At 50.4% G+C, this 19341-nt stretch overlaps 1 protein-coding gene across 6 annotated transcripts in view; it reads left to right on the top strand.

Moving 5' to 3' along the window:
• The window catches only part of LOC106584273 (proline-rich coiled-coil 2C), a 62827-nt gene that overhangs the window by 24446 nt on the left and 19040 nt on the right, over positions 1-19341 (top strand). For 2 of the 6 annotated variants that reach the window (XM_082967993.1, XM_082967991.1), the window contains exons 5-29: positions 1863-2203; positions 2389-2468; positions 2596-2723; positions 2834-2921; positions 3093-3246; positions 3370-4105; positions 4253-4428; positions 4610-4892; positions 5084-5291; positions 5432-7969; positions 8477-8634; positions 8842-8996; positions 9157-9535; positions 9671-9756; positions 9889-10083; positions 10211-10462; positions 11047-11241; positions 12333-12504; positions 12688-12888; positions 13511-13617; positions 13717-13901; positions 14056-14299; positions 14443-14550; positions 14648-14848; positions 15020-15123. In XM_082967993.1, coding sequence (XP_082824119.1) covers positions 1863-2203; positions 2389-2468; positions 2596-2723; positions 2834-2921; positions 3093-3246; positions 3370-4105; positions 4253-4428; positions 4610-4892; positions 5084-5291; positions 5432-7969; positions 8477-8634; positions 8842-8996; positions 9157-9535; positions 9671-9756; positions 9889-10083; positions 10211-10462; positions 11047-11241; positions 12333-12504; positions 12688-12888; positions 13511-13617; positions 13717-13901; positions 14056-14299; positions 14443-14550; positions 14648-14848; positions 15020-15123 — 7474 coding nt within the window. The remainder of the gene's footprint in view (positions 1-1862; positions 2204-2388; positions 2469-2595; positions 2724-2833; positions 2922-3092; positions 3247-3369; positions 4106-4252; positions 4429-4609; positions 4893-5083; positions 5292-5431; positions 7970-8476; positions 8635-8841; positions 8997-9156; positions 9536-9670; positions 9757-9888; positions 10084-10210; positions 10463-11046; positions 11242-12332; positions 12505-12687; positions 12889-13510; positions 13618-13716; positions 13902-14055; positions 14300-14442; positions 14551-14647; positions 14849-15019; positions 15124-19341) is intronic. The other 4 variants (XM_014169335.3, XM_082967994.1, XM_082967995.1 and 1 more) reach the window with 4 other exon arrangements.

The following is a 19341-nucleotide window of genomic DNA, read 5'->3' as shown; positions in this document are numbered from 1 at the left end:
GGCTACATACGGACCGTTAGTGGAATTCCCGCGAGAGAGTAACGGTTAATGTGATTGGATGTTAATTATTTGACTAGGCTACCTGTATTTGACTTTGTTATTTCGCTGAACACTAGATGGATTTTATTTTGAAACGAGGCTACTCAGATGAGAAAAAAACCTCACCCAAATGTATAGCCCCGCTGGAAAATATAAATGGACTGTTTGAAAATGTGAAGAAACTTTTAAATTTTTTTCTAGTGGTTTTTATTTTATTTTTTAAGTGTGAATCACGTTTTTATTTGGCGTACCCCCGTTTGGGAGTATCTGCCCTAGAGTAATCCCCATAGAAATCTGTCAGTTTAAGAAATGTTTTTTTTGCATTGGATGAGTCTCAATCCATCACATCCGCTGATGTCGCACTTCCGTATCTGCGTTGAAAGGTGACAGAGCTAGAGCGTTGTTTGTCAGACCATGAGACATCTCTTCTCACAGAATCAGCTGTAGCATCCAAACGATTTGGCCTACAAACTATTATGACCCCTCTTTTGAAAGGTGAGACTTCGCTCTAGGAGGCCACAGGCCTTGCGACTATCTTTTTGTTCCATGTAGTGAATCTGATATTCAATGCGTTTGAATGGGCTAATAGCAGTAAGGCCAAATGAAATGTTTCATCTAACGTTTCCTGATCTTTCTTATACCTCTCAGGTTGTCTACACTTGACATGTACATGCGACTTCTGCTATAAAAAATACAAAGATCAAATTGAAAAGATGAGTCTATACGCACAAAAGTCGCTTTGCTGTCTTTTTGTGTTCAGATCTGGCTGACCACTTCAGGAGGTGTTCAGGGATGCATTGTGCGGATTTCTCCTCAGTCTGGATCAATCAGGCTACGTCATCAGCACTCCTTCCAAAAGTTTCCAGCAAACTTGTGTTTTGGGACCGAAAGGCACCTTTTTCATTATAACGTTGGAGGAAATACGTTCCTAGCGTGTTAGGAACGTGTTTGCTGGCCTCATAAATGCTAGCCAGCTAGCTAATATACAAAATAATAATTGGGGTTTGGCTAGAGTTATGCTAACCCATTTGCAATCCCTTTAGCGTTGCTTGCTAGCTACAGAGATTAGCTGGCTAGTTAGCTACTGCCATCAGTTGTGTTTATCATATTTAGCCTATTCCACCATTTGTAGAATACCTACTGGCATTTGAATATAGCGTGGGAATAGGGAATCCGGACACACTGTAGACACATTTAAATGTAGATGCATGACGCGTTTTGAAATTCCATGATCAGAACTCTATGATCAAAATACTAAAGCTGCATGAACTGTCAATTCTAGACACAGTCTCAGATATAGGACAGACACTTCAGAATGTTTTGGGGGGGAACTATCTGTTGTTCCATTGTAGTGAATCTGTTATTCAATGCGTTTTGAATGGGCTAATAGCATTAAGGCCTTTTTCATTTTTTGCAAAGCGTAAAAATAAAAACAATTATACTTCAAGGTCTTAAAATTCAAAATCAAATCGGTAAATGAGCCTTGGTATAACCTTCTTAAAACAATTCCATATAGCTTAGTAGAACCCTACCCTGGCTTAGACAGGGCTTTGACTGTTATGGGTTAAAAGACTTGGGTCACAAACACTTTATTGAATTGAGCTATATACCACATTACTTCTTACTAGTAATACATTTCTTGTTTTAGTAACATTCTAAAGCATAAACAAAAATAAATATTACAAAGCGTCTTAATCCGTCGATTTTGTGTTTTTTGTTGTTGTGTGTAATTATGGCGAGAAATATTTAATATTTTGCCTGGTAAAAAATCAGAGGGGTTGGCGGAACTAAAGTTAATTTTCCACCGTGCTCTCCTCTCCTAGATGTTGGTAGTTGGCGAGAGGGCGGGGGCAGGAATCTGACCACAGGAGCCAGCCCTTCTGAGATGGACAGCCGTGGGCCAGAGGAGGGAGGGTCGGCTTTCAGCACCCCTTCACCCCCTGGGGAGGCGGAGGAGGGGGGCAGGGTGCCCCCTAATGAGAAGGGAGAAGCCAGGGAGAGGCTGCCCCTGTCTGTCCAGCCTGCACCCCTCTCTTCCCAGCCCCAGCTACAATCCTCCTCCTCCTCTGTGCCTGCCCAGCCTAAACTCAACGGGGGCCAGCAGGCCTCTGCCGGGGTGCCTCCCCAGTTCCACCCCCAGTTCAGGGGCATGATGCCACCCTATGTAAGTGATGGACTGAATGGTGTATTGATTTCTAGGGTTATTGATTTTACTTGGGGTATAAAAAGACATGGAATTACTTACATGATATGGGATGTTTTCTTGACAATAGTTGCTAGTTTGCCAGAAATTTCAATGACTTTGGAGAGTAGGATTCTCCTGGTAATGGCAATGTGTTCCTGTTCTAGATGTTCCACGCGTACCCCAGAATGCCCTTTGCTCCAGTGCCAGGGAACATAAGATACCCTATTCCACAGGATGGAGCCAGGTGAGTACACACACACCCTGCTACATCCCTACACACTCATCATTATTACCACATCACTTTGAGTTCATAGACCTCTCTTCATCCAGTCCCCAGTGGACTGACGCTCCTGTGTGTGTTGTGTCCCCAGGAGGGTCCGTCCCCAGCAGGGGCCCCCCCAGGCCTGGCTCAAGGATCCAGACAGACCCTCCATCATTAGCGCCACAGAGCTCAAAGAGCTTGACAACCTGGACACTGAAGCTGACGAGGGCTGGGCTGGTAATACTCATCTGTATTTATACATAACCATTTTTTACATGACATTTTATTAGCATTTCATTTAAACGCCATGTAATGGTAACCCTCATCTCTCCCTGTCTGTTATCCAGGAGCGCAGATGGAGGTAGACTACACAGAGAAACTCAACTTCAGTGACGATGAGGAGAACCAAGCCGCCAAGGAGAAAGGAGAAAACTGGTGAGTCTCACTGAGGAAGGTGCTTCCTTTTCTGCCTCACTATCTGGATGTGACCGACTGGGTTTGTCCTGGGTTATCTGTACTCCTTGAGACTGTTAGCCCGCTGAGCTTAAGCCTAGGCATTACCATGTAGCGCTAACAAACGACTAACCATCATGCTCGCCCTCTCAGGGAGTGGATCGGTAAAGTGGAGCGGATGAGGCCGCCGCGCCCCTCAGACGGCCAGGAGGGCAGCAAAGGCTCATGGGTAGATGTAAGGGACCCCAGGGCGCCCTCCCCAGGCAGTATGGGGCAGTACAAGACCGGCCCACCACAGGACTACCAGGTGAGGCTGAGTATCTTTGGCTTGATGAGGGAGTCCTGGACTGATGCGCCATCAAGAGCTTTACTATACGAGTTTCTTTTGGATGTTAGAGAACTTATGTCATATCTCTTTCCGTCTCTCCAGGGTCAGCCAGGTGGGCGCTCGGTAGGCAGCGGCGCCCCTCGCGTGGCCAAACCCCCCACCGTAGCTCCCTCTGGCGAGGAGGAGTCAGAGGCCTGGCGCCAGCAACGCAAGAAGCAGGACCTGTCGGAAGCAGTAGAAAGAGCCAGGCGGAGGAGAGAAGAGGAGGAGAAGAGGATGGAAGAGCAGAGACTTGCCGCCTGCGCAGAGAAACTTAAGCGCCTTAACGAGAAACTCCGCCCAGCAACAGAAGCCACGTCCGTCCCTGCCGCAGAGACAACCAATGAAGATATGGGAGCTGTGTGTGAAGACACACCCCCTTTGTCTGTTCCTCCCCCCATCTCCACCCCTACACCTTCTCAGGCTGGCCCTCTCCCACAGCCCCTGACCATACCAGCCCCTCTCCAAGACAGAGAGAGGATGGACAGAGAGAGGATGGACAGAGAGAGGATGGACAGAGAGAGGATGGACAGAGAGAGGATGGAGAGCGAGAATGAGAGGATGGAAAGAGAGATGGAGAGAGTAGAGCCTATTGCGGAGGAGAGTCAGTTTGTGCCTCGCCAGCCCAGCCCTCCAGTTCAAAGACCAGAGTCCATACCCTCAGAGCCTCAGCTCGGAGAGGGCCCCCTAGGTGAGGTGGGCCCCCTGAGCGAGGTAAGCCCCCTGGTGGATGAGAGCCAGACTGAGAGACTGATTCCCATGCCTATCCGAGACTACTTCAGCACCGATGAGAGTAGAGGTGAGCCCCCTGGCAGAGCCCTGTGTTTGCACCAACATAAATGAACCAGTTGCTTTACCTCCCACAGTTTCACTCACAGCAAAGCAACACTTTCTGTATATTTCAATGAAGGTTTACAGTGTGACTGACTACTGTCTTTCTCTCTAGTGGAGGAGCGTGTGCCCCTGTCTCTGCCCCGTATGGACCCCCCCATTGGAGAGGACACCCCGGTGGCTCCCCCAGACCTGGAGGGAGAGGCAGGGGCTGCCATACGCCCCTCTCTCACCTCGGGATACTCCAAACAATTCCAGAAGTCTCTGCCCCCACGCTTCCTCAGGCAGCAGGTATTGGACTGGTGTTGTTTTATACCCAATGTCGCATCCAAAGTTCCTCTTGGGAAAAGTCAAGGTACAAAATAAAGTTAATTTCCATCTCTGGACTATGGAATCCTGAACTTTTAATGTTGTCCATGTTATTTTGAAGAGAAATTCCCTGAATCCAACTCTTACCTCTCTCTCCTTGCAGGAGCAGATGAAGCAGCAGCAGTGGCAGCAGCAACAGCAGCAGGGAGGTGGTGGTGGGACTGTGTCCCCATCAGGAGGAGGTGCGGGTGGAGGAGGAAGTGTAGCTACCCCCCAGCAGCAGCAGCACCGCTCCCTGTACCAGCCTATCGGCCCCTCTCACCATCAGCAGCACCTGGCTAACATGGGCTTTGACCCCCGCTGGCTCATGATGCAGTCATACATGGACCCCCGCATAATGTCTGGAAGACCACCGCTCGACATCCCAAACATGCACCCTGGACCTGGTACGGAGATAATGATATACTGATACGTGTGTGTTTTCAGAGTTTTTAGTTTTGCTTGTCTTCTGTGGGTGGTGTTGCCCTGTGTGTGTTTTGATGTAAATAGACATATATTCTTTTATAGCGTATACTGTATATAAACTGTAAAAGGTAATAATTTTGACCGGCCGTCCTCTTATCTATCTTGTCTCCAGGGCGGATGGGTCCTAAGCAGATAGTTCGTAGAGAAGCAGGGGACAAATCCTGCTCCAGTTCTGACTCCTTTGACCACCTGACCAGGCCCATACGGGACCACAGTCTCCCCTCTGAACCACGTACGGTGTGGGGGTCTGACCCGTACGCACAAACTGATCCCCTAACCTCCGTCACTCCCCCTAAAGGATGGGAGGACAAGGACACCAGGTGAATGGACAACACACCAATCAGGCTGCATCTCAGTACACCGCTGGTTTCCTCAAATCCTCAGGGCATATGAATGAGAGGCAGCCACTTCTATTGTTTGCAGAGTTTTTGATTAAAACATCTCTCTCGCTTTTCCCCAGGTTGGACTCTGGGTTGGAGCTGGACCGGGGTTCACCAGTTATTTACCCCAGCCAGGATATCAGTCCTCTTGAGCCCCGCAGCAAGACTGACTTCTTCAGAAACCCCACAGAGCCCCTGTCAGGGTTTGGCCCGGGCCCCGAGGAGGCTCTAGGATCCCTGCAGACAGAGAGAGGGCCTGGTGTGTCCCCCTTTGAGCCAGAGGAGCCTGGCCTGCCCACTGGAGAGGAGGTTGAGGCTCTGGGACAGGCCATGCTACAGAGGACCATCTCCCAGGGCTCCAGCCACTCACTCAAACTGGACGAGCCTAGGTTCGACAGCCTCCCCCTGGGCACAAAGACACTTGAGCTCCAGGATGCAGGGGAGAGGCCAGGCCCAGACGAACTGAAGCCTAGGAAAGAGCCTTTCTCCCAGACTGCTGTGGCCAACAACAGGCCCACCCCTCCATCCGACAGCCTCCACAAGCCAGAGAAGCTTCCCTTGTCAGCTCCTAGCAAGCAGAAGGCTGAGTTGCGTTTGGGAGGGAGGTCAGTGGCCGGCCGGAGGGAAGGGCCAGGGGGTGAGAGGCCTGTACGCAGGTCTGGACCCATTAAGAAACCTGTACTCCGAGACATGAAGGAAGAGAGAGAGCAGCGGGAGGAGAGAGAGCGACACAGAGAGAGAGGGGAGAGACCCAAGAAGGAGGAGCGAGGAGGAGCGAAAGCTGCCTTCGCAGCTGCTGCTGTGTCTGGGGGCCCCAGGGACAGGCCCCAGGGAGAAAGAGAGAGGGACAGGGAGAGGGATGGGAAGAGGGAGGCCCCTGAGACTGAGGAGGGGTCTGTGAATGGCCCCCAGAGATCCAGAGACACACAGGCCCTGTCAGGAGCACAGACACCAGCCTCCCAGGACAACAAGACAGACAAACCAACGACCAATGACAAACACCCTGAACCTAAACTATCCTGTCGGAAGGAGTCCAACCTACCTCCAAGGGCCTACCGCCGTGAGGAGAGGGAGAGGGAGAGAGAGCGAGAAAGGGAAAGGGATCGGGAAAGAGAGATGGAGCGGGACAGAGAGAGAGACTGGCCGGCTGATGGTTTTCGAGCCAGAGGCAGAGGGGAGTACTACTCGCGAGGACGGAGTTTCCGGGGGACTTACAGTGGTCGAAATAGAGGTGGCCGGGGTCGTAGTCGAGGGGAGTACTCATACCGGGAGCCGCGCTCGCGCTCAGACCTCCCAGCCGCCGGTGGCGGCATTGCCTTCCGCTGCTGCCGCGAAGAGAGCGAGACGCGCAGCGAGAGCTCTGACTTCGAGGTGATGCCCAAACGCAGGAGGCGCCGTGGCTCCAATACCGAATCGGAGAGCGAAGGAGGACGGGAGTCCGCTAGCGACACGGGGGCTTCAGACCGTGAGCCCAGCGCTAAACCACCCCGGCCGCTCCGCAGGGAACTACCAGGAGAGCCCCGCTCCGGACCACACAAACCTGGCTTTGGACCCCCTCACCTGGGAGAGAAAGGAGGGCTCAGGGGAGGAGACGAGGAGGGTAGGCCCAAGCCAGGCTTCCTGCCCAAAGGAGAGCCGTCACGGCGGGGGAGAGGGGGCCTGTACAGCAGGCGAGGGGGAGCCAGGGAGAGAGGAGGTCCTAGGTCAGCTCCTCTCAGACGTCCAGGAACCAGAGAGTTGTCCTCCCAGTGGCCCTCTAAACCCATGGAGACCTTCCGCCCTGAGGACACAGAACCCTCATCACGCTACGACAACCGGGACACCCACTCTGACCGACGGCCTGTACGAGGGGACAGAGACCGTCCTTTCGAGGTGAAGAAGTTTGGGGAGGGGGGACCCCAGAGTAGCAGAGACAGAGAGAGGCCCCGTCGTCCTCGCCCAGCCCGACCCCCCAGACAGGACAAACCCCCCCGCTTCCGGAGGCTGAAGGAGAGAGAGGCTGCAGTATTAGCTGGAGGAGAGACGGGACCTGGATCCACCTCCACTGCCTCCCTCCCAGCCTTAGTGCGTGCCTCTGGGCCTGGCCCTGTCTCCCTGTCCCCTACCCTCTCCAGAGCTTCAGGGACCCCTGTCACCATGCCTGTAGAGGGGGGTCCCACAGCCGCTGACCTGCACCTGACCTCTGACCCAGCCCTGCCTGATGCCACCCCTCCCACCACCTCTGCCATGGGCACCAAGTCACCTGACTTTTCCAACCAGAACTCTTCTGACCAGGCCAACGAGGAGTGGGAGACTGCGTCAGAGAGCAGTGACTTTAACGAACGGAGAGAACGAGAGGAGAGGAGGGGAGCGCTGGAGGCTGCTAACACAGCTGCCCAGCCCTCAGCCCCAGCCCCCCTACCCCCTCAAGGCTCAGCACCCCCCAGTAGGACCCCCACTGAGGGAGGGATGACGCCCAAACGCGAAGCAGCGGGGCCTGCCTGGGCCAGGAGGAGTTTCTCCAGTCAGCGTCCGGTGGAGAGGCAGAACCGCAGGGGGAACAGCGGACCCAAACCTGGCCGCGGCTTCACAGGGGGGAAGGGAGAGAGGAGAGGAGGGGCCAAGGCTGGACGCAGAGGGTAAGTCATACACAGTGATTTGGTTTGACCTTAAGTCTTATGCCTTGACTGTTTGCATGTTAGATCTACTCACGGTTAACATAATGAACAATATCATACTATACAACCCGTGTGTGTGTGAGAGAGCAAGCGAGAGATTGTGAGAGAGAGAGGTGTGGAAACGTGATCTTCCTGAAGGACAAATGTTTCATCTCCTTTCGTCTCCTGTTTTAATTGGTGAAGCGAGTCGGTGTATTTTCAGTCTGCTACCACTCTACTGTGGCCTCTGGAGGAGAATACACTGGGTACTCATCATCGCTCCCTTTCTGGTTGCATCACAGTAGTCTAAAGTGGTTTTCTTTCCTCGTCTCCTCTCCTTCACGTGCACTGATGTGAAGGCAATGTCCTCCATTACATCACTATGTCCTGGACTGTAGACCACTGATGATCCTGTAGTCTTTAGACCACCCTTTTTTTTATGAAGCTGCTGCTTCTCTGTGTGTCTAACGTTTCTCTCCTCTCCTCCAGAGCTGCCCCTAACCCAGACTCAGCCCCAGGTGGGGGAGCAGTGCGCCCCGGGGGTAAAGATCCATCTGGACGCAGGAAGGACGAGGCCAAACAGACCAAACAGAAACCCAAGGAGAAGGAGAATGCTTTGTTGCAGTTTGACCTCAACAACTACGCCAGTGAGAGAGACACACACACACACACACCTGCTCATACCCATTGAGGCTATCTAGTGTCCATCTTGAAATGTTCTGTTTTCCAAATATGCCACGAGTACTGTAATGTCATATTGGCCCAATACAGAATTCTACAGATTCTATTGTTCTAGAACTCGTACCATGTCCGTGGAACTGATGTGATGTCACTTCCTGTGTGCTGTCCTGTAGGTGTGGTGATCATAGATGACCATCCAGAGGTGACTACCTTGGAGGACACCCAGTCTAACACTGCAGATGACGGCTTCACTGAGGTGGTCTCACGTAAACAACAGAAACGACTACAGGACGAGGAGAGGAGGAAGAAAGAAGAACAGACTACACAGGTGAGAGGGAGGAGGGAGAGGGGGAGTGTGCACTTCACCACTGGGAGGCAGTTGCTCCTTTATTGACTAGGGACACATTGACACAAGACTCCTATTCAAACTGAGGACCATAACATCTGACATCCCTAACCTGTATGTTGCATTGTGTGTCTGTTTACAGCACTATGGGAAGAAAGGATCAGGGGAGAAGGGGAGAGGAGGAGGAGGCAAGCTGCCTCCCAGATTTGCCAAAAAGCAGCAGCAGCAACAAGCATCGCAACAACAGCAAGCCTCACAGCCACAGCCCCCATCCCCCCCGAAAAAAAACAAGCCCCATCTCTCTGCCCCCCAGTTCCCTTCCCAGCCTGCTGCCTCTCCCCAGACTCTGGAGGGCTCTTTAACCCCCTTACCCTCCGCCCAGATCCCCACCACTGTGGACTTCAGCTCTAAGACCTCCCTGCCACCTGTGGCCCTGGCCACGCAGCCCCACAGCACTCTGGGTACGGAACTCTGGGAAAACAAGGTGGCCGGATCCACCGTCCTGCCCGACGTCAAGAAACGTGAGTCAAACAACCTTAAGACACAGTCATATTTCACCAGAGATTACATTTTATTAGTGAAAACGTTCCAACTTATGACTAGGTGGGCTAGTGTTTCATATATAGGCTTGGTGTTATATGTTGTGTGTGTTTCAGTTGGACCTATCAGCCCTCCTCAGCCTCCTTCAGTCAGTGCCTGGAACAAACCTCTCAGCACCTTCACTGGGGCCGTCACTCCCGAGGTACAAACCTCCCTCTTTCTTTGCCTGGTAGCCATCTTGCACAGTGTTTCACAACCTTTTGTACAACAGACTGACCAGCTATGGGTCTGTTCTGTTTCATTGTGGCTCTAAAGAAAGTATTGTGTGTTGTAGGGAGTCAAACCTGGCTCAGAAGGCAGTGTGGATCTGGGGATGGACAGGATCCAGTTTGGAGCCCCGTCCTCAGCTGGCAGTACAGACAGCGATGGTGTACCAGCCATGCTAGAGACTGGACCTGACAACAAACTACCTGCTCCTAAAGAACAGAGACAGAAACAGCCCCGTGCTGGGCCCATCAAAACACAGAAGGTAGGGTACTACATGTGCACACACGCATACACTCAATGAAATCCTCAGAAAATCAATAGATTGATTCGTTGTGGTTCTTCATAGTTTTTTACAAACTCTAACTGTCCCCTTCCCTCTCCCTCCCCAGCTCCCTGACATGGAGCCTAAGGAGTACAAGCCTGGCCCTATCGGTAAAGAACGCTCCCTCCGTAACCGCAAGGCTAAGGACATCCACGGGGGGGAGGGAGAGGGTCTGGATGGGGGGATAGTACCAGGAGGAGGGGCCAGCAGAGCAGTGGACTCCAGCCCCACCAACACCGACACCTCTGTTCCTGAGCTGGGGGGTGACATCGAGGGGATGATCACCATAGCCTCTGCAGAGTATGCCAGCAGTTCCAAGGTGAGATGGGATTGGTTGGTTGAAATGGTATACCCGATATGGCAACCAGTCTATCCACCTCAAAACTTTGCTTTAAATAGGAATGTACAGGTAACTGCCAAAATAAAGGAACAGAACAGCTTCAATGCACCTTGACATAGATTCTACAAGTGTCTGGAACTCTATAGGAGCGATGTGACACCATTCTTCCTCGAGAATTTCCATAATTTGGTGTTTTGTTGATGGTGGTGGAAAATGCTGTCTCAGGCACCACTCCAGAATTTCCCATAAGTGTTCAGTTGGGTTGTGAGATCTGGTGACCGAGGCATATGGCTTTCATGTTTATCAAACCATTCAGTGACCACTCGTGCCCTGTGTATGGGGGCTTTGTCATCCTATGGGGGCATAATTACTGTAGCCAAAATAACGTCCTGCCCAGCATTTGTATACATGATGGGATGTTGATTGCTTAACCAGTGTGGAAGCACCTGCTTTCAATATACCGTGTATCTCTCAAATAATCAAGTGTTTCCATTATTTTGGCAGTTACCTGTGTTCCAGTCGTTACGATTATATTGACGAAATGCTGTTTCTCACCCCGTCAGGAGTCTGTGACTGACTACACCACCCCTTCGTCGTCTCTGGCTGACAGCGTTCCTACTGGAGGGAGTAAGATGGAGGAGAGCCTGGTAGCCAACGTGCCCCTGCCCCACTCTCTGCCTCTCCCTCGTAGAGAGGCGCTTCAGCAGAGCTCCAGCCTCAGTACTGTCTCTCCTGCTAGCGTTGACCTCACACTGAAGGTAATGTTACCAAACCCGTAACTAGCCTACGGATAATGTTGCACTCTCTAGGGGTCCACGGCCTAGTTACTAGAAATGTGACAAATGTAAAAATGTTAACTTTTAAACCTCCAAAAAATTTATTGTTTTAAGGATATCATAAAATTCCGTAATTCAGACATGCTCCTGCGTGTGATTGCTATGGGGAAATGCAGTTCAGTCTGCTGCAGTCCTGGCAACCCACCAGACGGCGGGGTTGCCAGGCCTCATATCGGGACTAGTGGGGGTTTATATGCTTGGCGTCATATCGGGACTAGTGGGGGTTTATATGCTTGGCCTCATATCGGGACTAGTGGGGGTTTAAATGCTTGGCCTCATATCGGGACTAGTGGGGGTTTAAATGCTTGGCCTCATATCGGGACTAGTGGGGGTTGTTTATATGCTTGGGCTCATATCGGGACTAGTGGGGGTTGTTTATATGCTTGGCCTCATATCGGGACTAGTGGGGGTTTATATGCTTGGTCTCATATCGGGACTAGTACGGGGTTGTTTATATGCTTGGCCTCATATCGGGACTAGTGGGGTTGTTTATATGCTTGGCCTCATATCGGGACTAGTGGGGGTTGTTTATATGCTTGGCCTCATATCGGGACTAGTGGGGGTTTATATGCTTGGTCTCATATCGGGACTAGTGGGGGTTTATATGCTTGGCCTCATATCGGGACTAGTGGGGGTTTATATGCTTGGCCTCATATCGGGACTAGTGGAGGTTTATATGCTTGGTCTCATATCGGGACTAGTGGGGGTTTATATGTTTGGCCACACTATGAACGTCTAAAACTAGATAGAAAGTATGTCGAAATTATAATGGACCTATATATTTCCAAAAATCTGCTCTTTTTCATGCCCGCAAATAGTTTTTGACAAATCAGTCCTAAAAAAAATGTGTGGCCCTCCAATTAATTTCAAAATCCCGATGTGGCGCTCGAGCCAAAAAGTTTCCCCGCTGATCTGAGATCGACTTACGTTTCAGTCATGGAAAACAGAGGAAACATTGAACCACACCTCAGACGGAAGGTCTTCTAAGTAATTAATTTGACCTCTCTGTTTAGATGGAGTCAGCTCGTAAAGCGTGGGAGAACTCCCCCAGCCTGGTAGAGAAGAGCCCTCCTGTCACCTCTTCTCCCATCACCTCCTGCACGTCCTCCTCCTACTCCTCCTTCTCCTCTGCCTCCATGCCTCAGATACCAGTGGCCTCCGTTACACCAAGCACCTCTCTGACAGGTACTGTATTTATTTGTCTGTCCGATTTAATGCTTTTTATACAATGCTTTTACACAAGTATTTGTTACATGAATACTTTTTTAAACAAAAACAGTTTTCCGTCTAATAAATGGATTGGTGGGCAACATCACCCGCATAAACTGTAACAGCAGCCGGGTGTATTGACATCCCCCCCCCCCCCAGGTGCTGGGACCTACACCACGTCCTCTCTGAGCACTAAGACCACCACGGCCTCCGACCCCCCCAACATCTGCAAGGTGAAACCCCAGCAGCTGCAGACTGGATCCATGAGCGGGACCAGCTTCTCCCAGCTGGGCTGTGTGGCCCCCTTGCTGCCCCAGCAGCAACAGACTCCACAGGTCTACGTCTCCCAGTCTGCAGCAGGTGAGACCTCCAACACATCTGAAGCTTTTATGCACTTAGGTAAAAACCTTGGCCCAAGTCATTACCTCTAGCTAGGTGACCTTACCAGGAGAATTGTGTACCTAGTTAGAGTAGCAGATACTACTAAACCTGAATGAAAACAGTTCTGTTGAATGGGTATGGAGGCTTATTAGCTTTTATGATGAGACAGCCATTTAGTGTTGTGCTCCTCTCTTGTGTCGTATCGGTGACTGCTGGGTGACCCTCCCGTTGGTATGCTAGCTATAGAACTGACTACAGTGCAGTACAGTAGGCCCCATAGGGAGGTCAGCTATTAGCGTCTATCAGAGAGAGAGCTGAGCCCACAGGAACAGAGAAAGGTCAATGCATTCACAATCCTTATGTGATCTGAGATGGAGACAGCTGTGCTATTACTGAAGGTAATGCTAGTGATTCAAATGTTCTCTGGACACACAATAGTCATGCATTTGTCAGGATCGTGGTGAGTTTGTGAATTTAGGAGTTGTGATCCCTTTTTCTCTCTCTCCCTGGTTCTCTCTCTCTCTCGTTCTCTCTCTCGTTTTCTCTCTCGTTCTCTCTCGTTCTGTCTCTCTCTCTCGTTCTGTCTCTGTGGGTTCTGCAGCCCAGATTCCAGCGTTCTACATGGACACCAGTCACCTGTTCAGCAACCCCCGCCTGGCACCTCCCTCTCTGGCACAGCAGCAGGGCTACCAGCCTAGACTCTCACAGGTAAACACTACAAGGATCTCTTTAATTTGTCTTAAAGCTTAAACTGCCTTCATGTAGCCTCACTCTCCCCTTATAAAACCTTATTCTTCCCTTGTGAAGCCTTATAAGGCCTTATTTTCTCCCCTCCAGCAGGCAGCGGTGCAGCAGATTCCAATCCCCATCTATGCTCCCCTGCAGGGCCAGCACCAACACACACACTCTCACCAGGCCCAGCTAGGCCTCAGCACCGGACCTCCCGTCTCCCAGCCACAGGACCTCTTCAGCTCCTCACTGCAGCCTTACAGGTAACACACACACTCACTATGATATGTGGCAGGATATGTTGATGTTTGTGTATTTATCCAACAATGCTGTTTGGGTGATGTGTAGTCACTCTGACCGGTAAGAGGTGTGTGTGTTTGATCACACAGTATTTCAACTCACTCCTCTGTCCTGTAGGTCTCAACAGGCCTTTATGCAGAGCAGCCTGTCCCAGCCCAGCCCCATGATGTTATCAGGGCCGTCTCTCCACAGCTACCCCGGGGTTGGGGGCCCTGACCTGGGCAAGCCTCAGTCCAGCCTGGCCTACCAGCAGCCGTCCAACACACACATCCCCATCCTGTTTGAACCACAGCTCAACCAGCCCTCTGGCATGGTAGGATCCCAGCTGATAGACACACACCTACTGCAGGTATGGGATAAGGTACACACAATGTAGCAGCAACGTTCTTATAACTGTTGAGTGGGAGAACTCATGTTATCCTGGTAAATGCTTGAGTTCTATGTGACTATACAAGAGCTTTGTAAGGAATATTGTCTTAACAACCCTCCCCCTTTCCTCTCCAGCGTCAGGGGATGAGTCAGCATTCTAACCTGTACTCTGGGCAGGTGCAGCAACACGGACAGAGCAGTTACTATAGTAACACACAGTCTCCTAGCTCTGCCATGCAGCAGGTATACACATTATTTACACGCTTTCAAACAGATGATTGTCAAAACAGACAATCATGACATTGGAACTAACTCACCTCTCTCGCTCTCTCCTCTCTAGGTGCAAGTCCCTCTGCCGGGCTCCCAGCTAGGTCTTCCTAACTATGGTTCTGGGGGTGGCCAACCCCTCCTGGCGCTGCCCCCCACCCCTCCCCAGGCTCAGCCCCCCAGCCTCAGCCGCCAGCCCCCCGTCTCCCAGCCCTACAGGGGTCCCTTCGGACCAGGACCCACACACAGCATGATGCAGCCGCCCTCCAGCAAGGTACACCAGGGAACCAATCAAAAGCTCTGCGTATGTGAGAGAGAGAAGCTTGTTTGTATGTCTTCAAGCCTTATTATATTGTAGCTGCCTGTGTTCTGTGTGAGCATTGTGTTGGTGAGATGCTAGCAGTAGATGACGTAATGTGTGTCTGCTCTGTGTGTTTCTATCCAGATGTGTGAGATGGACCTGAAGCTGTTTGGCAGTGGGATGGACATGAAGCCTGGGACTCCTCCTCACAGCACTAGGAGCACTACCCCTACATCTAGTCCTTACAGGTAACACACACACTACCCCTACATCTAGTCCTTACAGGTAACACACACACACACTACCCCTACATCTAGTCCTTACAGGTAACACACACACACTACCCCTACATCTAGTCCTTACAGGTAACACACACACACTACCCCTACATCTAGTCCTTACAGGTAACACACACTACCCCTACATCTAGTCCTTACAGGTAACACACACACACTACCCCTACATCTAGTCCTTACAGGTAACACACACACACTACCCCTACGTCTAGTCCTTACAGGTAACACACACACTACCCCTACATCTAGTCCTTACAGGTAACACACACACACTACCCCTACATCTAGTCCTTACAGGTAACACACACACACTACCCCTACGTCTAGTCCTTACAGGTAACACACACACTACCCCTACATCTAGTCCTTACAGGTAACACACACACACTACCCCTACATCTAGTCCTTACAGGTAACACACACACACTACCCCTACATCTAGTCCTTACAGGTAACACACACACTACCCCTACATCTAGTCCTTACAGGTAACACACACACACTACCCCTACATCTAGTCCTTACAGGTAACACACACACTACCCCTACATCTAGTCCTTACAGGTAACACACACACACTACCCCTACATCTAGTCCTTACAGGTAACACACACACACTACCCCTACATCTAGTCCTTACAGGTAACACACACACTACCCCTACATCTAGTCCTTACAGGTAACACACACACACTACCCCTACATCTAGTCCTTACAGGTAACACACACACACTACCCCTACGTCTAGTCCTTACAGGTAACACACACACTACCCCTACATCTAGTCCTTACAGGTAACACACACACTACCCCTACATCTAGTCCTTACAGGTAACACACACACACTACCCCTACATCTAGTCCTTACAGGTAACACACACACTACCCCTACACCTAGTCCTTACAGGTAACACACACACTATCCCTACATCTAGTCCTTACAGGTAACACACACACTACCCCTACGTCTAGTCCTTACAGGTAACACACACACACTACCCCTACGTCTAGTCCTTACAGGTAACACACACACACTACCCCTACATCTAGTCCTTACAGGTAACACACACACTACCCCTACATCTAGTCCTTACAGGTAACACACACACACTACCCCTACATCTAGTCCTTACAGGTAACACACACACACTACCCCTACGTCTAGTCCTTACAGGTAACACACACACACTACCCCTACATCTAGTCCTTACAGGTAACACGCACACACTACCCCTACATCTAGTCCTTACAGGTAACACACACACACTACCCCTACGTCTAGTCCTTACAGGTAACACACACACACTACCCCTACATCTAGTCCTTACAGGTAACACACACACTACCCCTACGTCTAGTCCTTACAGGTAACACACACACTACCCCTACGTCTAGTCCTTACAGGTAACACACACACACTACCCCTACGTCTAGTCCTTACAGGTAACACACACACACTACCCCTACATCTAGTCCTTACAGGTAACACACACACACTACCCCTACATCTAGTCCTTACAGGTAACACACACACACTACCCCTACACCTAGTCCTTACAGGTAACACACACACACTACCCCTACATCTAGTCCTTACAGGTAACACACACACACTACCCCTACATCTAGTCCTTACAGGTAACACACACACTACCCCTACATCTAGTCCTTACAGGTAACACACACACACTACCCCTACGTCTAGTCCTTACAGGTAACACACACACACTACCCCTACATCTAGTCCTTACAGGTAACACACACACACTACCCCTACATCTAGTCCTTACAGGTAACACACACACTACCCCTACATCTAGTCCTTACAGGTAACACACACACTACCCCTACATCTAGTCCTTACAGGTAACACACACACACTACCCCTACATCTAGTCCTTACAGGTAACACACACACTACCCCTACATCTAGTCCTTACAGGTAACACACACACACTACCCCTACATCTAGTCCTTACAGGTAACACACACACACTACCCCTACATCTAGTCCTTACAGGTAACACACACACACTACCCCTACATCTAGTCCTTACAGGTAACACACACACACTACCCCTACGTCTAGTCCTTACAGGTAACACACACACTACCCCTACATCTAGTCCTTACAGGTAACACACACACACTACCCCTACATCTAGTCCTTACAGGTAACACACACACACTACCCCTACATCTAGTCCTTACAGGTAACACACACACACTACCCCTACGTCTAGTCCTTACAGGTAACACACACACACTACCCCTACATCTAGTCCTTACAGGTAACACACACACTACCCCTACATCTAGTCCTTACAGGTAACACACACACACACTACCCCTACATCTAGTCCTTACAGGTAACACACACACACACTACCCCTACATCTAGTCCTTACAGGTAACACACACACACTACCCCTACATCTAGTCCTTACAGGTAACACACACACTACCCCTACACCTAGTCCTTACAGGTAACACACACACACTACCCCTACATCTAGTCCTTACAGGTAACACACACACACTACCCCTACATCTAGTCCTTACAGGTAACACACACACACTACCCCTACGTCTAGTCCTTACAGGTAACACACACACTACCCCTACGTCTAGTCCTTACAGGTAACACACACACTACCCCTACATCTAGTCCTTACAGGTAACACACACACACTACCCCTACGTCTAGTCCTTACAGGTAACACACACACACTACCCCTACGTCTAGTCCTTACAGGTAACACACACACACTACCCCTACATCTAGTCCTTACAGGTAACACACACACACTACCCCTACATCTAGTCCTTACAGGTAACACACACACCTACCCCTACATCTAGTCCTTACAGGTAACACACACACTACCCCTACGTCTAGTCCTTACAGGTAACACACACACACTACCCCTACATCTAGTCCTTACAGGTAACACACACACACTACCCCTACGTCTAGTCCTTACTGGTAACACACACACTACCCCTACATCTAGTCCTTACAGGTAACACACACACACTACCCCTACATCTAGTCCTTACAGGTAACACACACCACTACCCCTACATCTAGTCCTTACAGGTAACACACACACACTACCCCTACATCTAGTCCTTACAGGTAACACACACACACTACCCCTACATCTAGTCCTTACAGGTAACACACACACACTACCCCTACATCTAGTCCTTACAGGTAACACACACACACTACCCCTACATCTAGTCCTTACAGGTAACACACACACACTACCCCTACATCTAGTCCTTACAGGTAACACACACACACTACCCCTACATCTAGTCCTTACAGGTAACACACACACTACCCCTACACCTAGTCCTTACAGGTAACACACACACACTACCCCTACATCTAGTCCTTACAGGTAACACACACACACTACCCCTACATCTAGTCCTTACAGGTAACACACACACACTACCCCTACATCTAGTCCTTACAGGTAACACACACACACTACCCCTACGTCTAGTCCTTACAGGTAACACACACACTACCCCTACACCTAGTCCTTACAGGTAACACACACACACTACCCCTACATCTAGTCCTTACAGGTAACACACACACCTACCCCTACATCTAGTCCTTACAGGTAACACACACACACTACCCCTACATCTAGTCCTTACAGGTAACACACACACACTACCCCTACATCTAGTCCTTACAGGTAACACACACACACTACCCCTACACCTAGTCCTTACAGGTAACACACACACACTACCCCTACATCTAGTCCTTACAGGTAACACACACACACTACCCCTACATCTAGTCCTTACAGGTAACACACACACACTACCCCTACGTCTAGTCCTTACAGGTAACACACACACACTACCCCTACGTCTAGTCCTTACAGGTAACACACACACACTACCCCTACACCTAGTCCTTACAGGTAACACACACACTACCCCTACATCTAGTCCTTACAGGTAACACACACACACTACCCCTACGTCTAGTCCTTACAGGTAACACACACACACTACCCCTACGTCTAGTCCTTACAGGTAACACACACACTACCCCTACGTCTAGTCCTTACAGGTAACACACACACTACCCCTACATCTAGTCCTTACAGGTAACACACACACACTACCCCTACATCT

This window comes from Salmo salar, chromosome 23 (genome assembly GCF_965601325.2).
Source record: "Salmo salar chromosome 23, fSalSal1, whole genome shotgun sequence".
Taxonomy (NCBI): Eukaryota; Metazoa; Chordata; class Actinopteri; order Salmoniformes; family Salmonidae; genus Salmo; species Salmo salar.
This window is presented reverse-complemented; position numbering and strand designations above follow the sequence as displayed.